At 37.9% G+C, this 6583-nt stretch overlaps 1 protein-coding gene across 1 annotated transcript; it reads left to right on the top strand.

Annotated features, from left to right (window-relative positions):
- The first annotated feature begins 4641 nt into the window (after window positions 1-4641).
- On the top strand, window positions 4642-5856 carry LOC128376886 (dynein heavy chain-like). The gene has a single exon (XM_053336741.1). The coding sequence runs from the start codon at window positions 4642-4644 to the stop codon at window positions 5854-5856; it is 1215 nt and encodes a 404-aa protein (XP_053192716.1).
- The last annotated feature ends 727 nt before the right edge of the window (window positions 5857-6583 follow it).

The raw sequence follows: 6583 nt of genomic DNA, 5'->3' as shown, positions 1-6583 counted from the left end.
AACGTCTAAGATTCTACGGTCTGTTGTTGCCGCTGTGTGTACGTGGGCGCGCGTGCGTGCGTGCATGTGTGTGTGTGTGCGTGCGTGCGTGCTGCTCCGTCTCCGCTGTTTGTTACACTCGACTGGAACGCCTCCTCTCAGTCGCTACATTGTTGACATTCAGCCGCTGACGTCACTCTATCCCCCCTCATTCACAACATCGTTAGCGCCGCGCGACTTTTCCGTTGGTGCAGGCGGGAAGCGCGCGCGTACTCCTTCGAAAGTGCGCAGGGCGGTTTGGAGAATAGCACTACTGGGCTGGTAGCCTAAATCCCTCCCCTAGTGCTCGCTGGTTCGGCAGGCCTGCCCTTCTCCTCCTCCTCCTCCTCCTCCCCGTTGCACACAGCGGGAATATGACGATGAAAGATGACACAAGGCATTTTTTCACAGCTGTGCCCACAAACGTAAATACAACTCAGTGTTTGCTTATATTTATGTATCAAACCGCGTTTTAGGAAAATTAAACGGCCGACTGGTAGCCTATCAAAACAAAGTGTTCCACTATAAGAAGACGTCTAACCTGTATTGAGACGAACTGCTTGTTATTCTGGAAACACACAGTCACTTTGTCACTTATTAACAACAAACATTTGTTGTTAGATGTTGTAACGTTTTTTTTAATTTGGTAATGACTTAGAAAAAAGAGCTATTTTGTCAAATTAGAGAGCTACATTCAAATCCTAAACCTAAAACTCGACCTTAATCTGTAAAAAAAAAAAAAAAAAGATTTAATCTCAAACAACGTTGTGTTTTAGAGCTTGCAACCAGAGGTTAAAGAGTCAAACCAAATGTGCATTAATTTAATTTTTCATTCATTTTCCATACTGCTTATCCTCTAGAGCAGGGAGTGTCAAATTCATTTTAGTTCAAATACAGCCCAATTTGATCTCAATAAACCAATAAAACCACTGTATAATAACGCACACACATAGACTATATATTCTAACTTTACTATAATAAACTATCTATTTACAAAATGGATAAACAGCCTGAGATATTTTAAGAAAAAATAGTGCAATTTCAACATTGTTATGTTTCAGTCTTTTACAGATTATTCTACACAAAAGCTGCTGATTGACATTTTGCACAATGTTCAATATATAAATGATTTAAATACAACCATGATATGTATTCATTGTGTTTTCAGAGAATTGTATTCTGGTCAGTGTGGGGGAAAAAAGAAATTACTTTACTACTTTTCATACTTTGCAAAGTTCTGGCCTGTGGGCCGTATGTTTGACACCCCTGCTCTAGCGGGCTGCAAGGGGGCTGGAGCCAATCCCAGTTGTTATTGGGCGAGAGGCATGGTACACCCGGGACAGGTTGCCAGTACATCGCACGTCTAACACATAGTAGACAGACAACCATTCACATTCACATTCACACCTTCAGGCAATTTAGAGTCACCAATTAACCTGAGCTGCATGTTTTTGGTCTGTGGGAGGAAGCCAGAGTACGGAGAGAACATATAAACTCCCAGCCAGCCAACGGGTTCGAACCCTCTTGCTGTGAGGCAACAGTGTTAACCACTGCACTTCCATGCTGCCCTCAAACCAAACGTCCATGCTCAGAAATTGCATATCTTAAGACTATTTCAAGGTTCAAACATAGCCAGTGTAAGCTGATTCTTACAGGATTGTTTTCTGGTGCAGTGTTTGCTCATATCTTAGAAATAAATCTATTTTTGATTAATCCACCAACAGACACAAAATTAAAATAGAGCCAAGCTGTTCCCCTGGCAACACAAACCAAAAAAAGCAATGATTTCAGTTATCATCAAATTATTCTTCTTTCAAATATTTGCTTTATTCTTTAGAAACACTTCTTGTAGACTCTAACAGCTGTGAAATGATAGCACTTAGGTTTTGACACAGGGGCCTCTTTCCAAAACAAGATCACACAGTCATTCATATTACCGAAACTGAAGTGACTAAGTACACAAGTGTCTAAATAAATAGTACAGAACTATACATTTAGGAAATACATTATGCAATATCATAAAAAAAACCTTTCCCCCTATGTGTCATGGTGTTTATGGTGATACAACACTGTGTCATGATTAAACTAGGTATTAACTATTACAATACAGAGTTCTACATGATAATATGGTAACATGTACTATAGAGTGACTTCAGGCCTAATCTGTTGCACTTGGTGAGAAAACCTGTTCGGTGGAGGTTAATTTATAACTACGTTTTGAGGGATGAAAAAAAACCAAAGCAAACAAACAGAAATGCAAATGATGCTTAAATAAGAAGAGCGAGGCGGTGGGGGGGGGGGGGGGGGGGTAACGCTGCTCAGCTTAAACAGCAGCCATCTGAGGGAGGCCTGTTTTGTTCTGGAAGGAGCTCACATCCTATTTGGACAAGCGAACACTCACTGGAGATGTTTTAATTTCTAATGTAAAAACTACCCCCGGGGAGTTTGCATGTAATTATGAATTATCATAGTACAGCAGACGGCAGCTTCTTCACAGCCGCTCACACTTTTCACGGGATATTCCATGAGTGGCATTCAAAGAGCAGCGATTTGAGATGGTGCTGCTGTTGACATCAAAACAACACCACCAACAGGCGTTTTTTTATTGGCACGGAGAAAGCATCAAAGTGAGAGAGATTCAGAAAAAAAAGGAGGGAAAAAAGACAGAGAGAGAGAGAGATGCAAGTACTGTATGCAAGGGATGATGATGAGTAGAGACATTTTTTTAAATGCAATTTCAAAAGCAACCTGTTACAATGGTTACAATGCACATCACATAACTGTAACATCACTGCTTTGACTCTGACTTTGGACCACTATTGCTTTTCACACATTCTCCATGTGTCCTGTCTGCTACTCCACTATTGGTGGCCTAAAGTCCCAAAACAGAACCTAAAGAAAAGAAAGAAAAATGCTCCATGCATTATTCTCCATCCACCATGCTTTACTCTGTATGTTAGTCCGTCCAATACTCTGTACATTACTCCATGCTTTACTCTATACATTACTCTATACCTTACTCCATGCTTTACTCTGTATGTTAGTCCGTCCAATACTCTGTACATTACTCCATGCTTTACTCTATATATTAGTCTGTCCAATACTCTGTACATTACTCCATGCTTTACTCTGTACATTACTCCATGCTTTACTCTGTACATTACTCCATACATTACTCCATGCTTTACTCTGTACATTACTCCATGCTTTACTCTATATATTAGTCCGTCCAATACTCTGTACATTACTCCATACATTACTCCATACACTACTCCATGCTTTACTCTATACATTACTCCATACACTACTCCATGCTTTACTCTATACATTACTCCATACATTACTCCATGCTTTACTCTATACATTACTCCATACACTACTCCATGCTTTACTCTATTCATTACTCTGTATATTACTCCATGCTTTACTCTATTCATTACTCTGTATATTACTCCATGCTTTACTCTATTCATTACTCTGTATATTACTCCATGCTTTACTCTGTACATTACTCCGTTTATCCCTCTGTAAATTACTCTGTAGTCACTCATAGTCCGTCCAGTACTCTGTACATTACTCCATGCTTTACTCTATTAGGGATAGGCATGATTAATCGATGATCGATAATTGATCGTTAAAAATGTTGTCAATCACATGAAATTTTTATCGATCAAACGCTGGTTTCAAATAGAAGCTGTGTTGCGTAGTGTGAGTCTTGAAGCAATGCAATGAATTTCACTATGTGGCAACAATGAGACATCTTACCAACCGGGGACGATATTTGACAGAGAAAACGGCTCAGCTACCTACCAGCTGCCGTAGATATCTAACGTAAACATGAAGAGGTCAAGGCAAAGTTTGCCGTGGGACCTGATCAAACTAAAAATGACGGAGTTCATCGTAAACCCTGCAGCTTGGCCAGGCTACCCAGGATAGCACCACAATGCCTCTGCATCCTGGCTACTTCGGTCCAGTCAGAGCCTTTCAGGTGCTGGACTGACTGTCACCAGGCTGCGTTCACTGATCCCTGAGCATGCTAACATGCTAACATGCTAATCAACAAGAATCAGTAGGCTGGAGTTACTTTACTTTGTTATACTTTAACGTTATATTTTGGCAAAAACTGACAGTCCAGAGTAATATTCTGTTGTTTGATTAAGTTGTTATTAGATTTGATTGTTTTTTTTGGAAGTGTTTCTAAAAGAGGCTCAATTGTGTTTAAGAGTGCTCTATTGATTGATATGTGGAGAGGTTTGGCTCGGAGCTTCGGGCTCAGCTGCTTTTACAAGTGTCCCGTATCATGGCATTTTTAAGATAAAAGATAATGATTAATCGATAATTTATCGTTAATTTTCCCAATGATCGATCAAGACAATGTATTCAAATGCCCATCTCTACTCTATACATTACTCCGTATATCCCTCTGTAAATTACTCTGTAAATTACTCTGTAGTCACTCCATAGTCCGTCCAGTACTCTGTACATTACTCCATGCTTTACTCTATACATTACTCCATGCTTTACTCTATACATTACTCCATACATTACTCCATGCTTTACTCTATACATTACTCCATACATTACTCCATGCTTTACTCTATACATTACTCTATACATTACTCCATGCTTTACTCTATACATTACTCCATGCTTTACTCTATACATTACTCCATGCTTTACTCCATGCTTTACTCCATACATTACTCCATACATTACTCTATAGATTACTCCATACATTACTCCATACATTACTTTATACATTACTCCATACATTACTCCATGCTTTACTCTATACATTACTCTATACATTACTCTATACATTACTCTGTATATTACTCCATACATTACTCCATACATTACTCTATACATTACTCCATACATTACTCCATACATTACTCTATACATTACTCCATACATTACTCCATACATTACTCTATTCATTACTCCATACATTACTCCATACATTACTCCATGCTTTACTCCATACATTACTCTGTATATTACTCCATACATTACTCTATACATTACTCTATACATTACTCCATGCTTTACTCCATACATTACTCTATACATTACTCCATACATTACTCTGTACATTACTCCATGCTTTACTCCATACATTACTCTATTCATTACTCTGTACATTACTCCATGCTTTACTCTATACATTACTCTATACATTACTCCATGCTTTACTCTGTATATTACTCCATACATTACTCTATTCATTACTCTGTACATTACTCTATACATTACTCCATACATTACTCCATACATTACTCTATACATTACTCCATACATTACTCTGTACATTACTCCATGCTTTACTCCATGCTTTACTCCATACATTACTCTATTCATTACTCTGTACATTACTCCATGCTTTACTCTATACATTACTCTATACATTACTCCATGCTTTACTCTGTATATTACTCCATGCTTTACTCTGTACATTACTCTATACATTACTCCATGCTTTACTCTGTATATTACTCCATGCTTTACTCTGTACATTACTCCATACATTACTCTATTCATTACTCTGTACATTACTCCATGCTTTACTCTGTACATTACTCTATACATTACTCCATGCTTTACTCTGTATATTACTCCATGCTTTACTCTGTACATTACTCCATACATTACTCTATTCATTACTCTGTACATTACTCCATGCTTTACTCTGTACATTACTCTATACATTACTCCATGCTTTACTCTGTATATTACTCCATGCTTTACTCTGTACATTACTCCATACATTACTCCATATATTCCTCTGTAAATTACTCCATAGTCACTTCATACATTACTCTGTACATTACTCCATAGTCACCTTATACATTACTCCGTACTCTGTACACTACTCCATGGTTTACTCCATACATCACTCTGTACATTACTCTGTACATTATTCTATACATCACTCTGTATGTCACTCCGTCCGATAATCTGTACATTACTCCATGCTTTCCTCCATATTATTCTGTACATTACTCTATACATCATTCTGTACATTACCTTACATTACTCTGTATAGCATTAATTTGTTCGGACCATGTATAGTGTTGAATATAAATGTTACCATTTGTTGTCTCTTCAGTAGGTCAACATTAACACATATAACAGCACAATAACAAACAGTAGAAAGCAAAACACACACAGGACATAAACAGGATACAAAGCGCTACACACAATAACAAAAAATAGCACAGTGGGTCAGGCTGTTCCACATGTTGAATTTTGTTGTTGTATTATTTTGTCTCATGTTACTTCCTTATGTATAACACTGAATATACATACTATCCTCTAGAAACTACTCACTGTAACAATAGCAATACATCTAGTCACTATACTACATCAAACGCTATCTGTTGAGAGCTAACTTAATGTAGATAGCTGCACTATCTTTATAGTTTGTATTGCCTTACACAAAAAGTGAGCAGAATTCAAATTTGAGTTGCTCTTTAAACAAGCTGCTTCTCCACAGGCTATGTAAACATGGCAGACACTGATGACATTTGCTTAATCCAAACACTACTTTTTATGTGCAAAGTCA

This window comes from Scomber japonicus, chromosome 17 (genome assembly GCF_027409825.1).
Source record: "Scomber japonicus isolate fScoJap1 chromosome 17, fScoJap1.pri, whole genome shotgun sequence".
NCBI lineage: Eukaryota > Metazoa > Chordata > Actinopteri > Scombriformes > Scombridae > Scomber > Scomber japonicus.
The sequence above is the reverse complement of the archived record's forward strand: the minus strand, read 5'-3'. Positions and strand labels throughout refer to the sequence as shown.

Coding starts and splice junctions, on each gene's coding strand:
- LOC128376886 (XM_053336741.1), top strand. CDS start 4,642: ATGCTTTACTCTATACATTACTCCATGCTTTACTCTATACATTACTCC.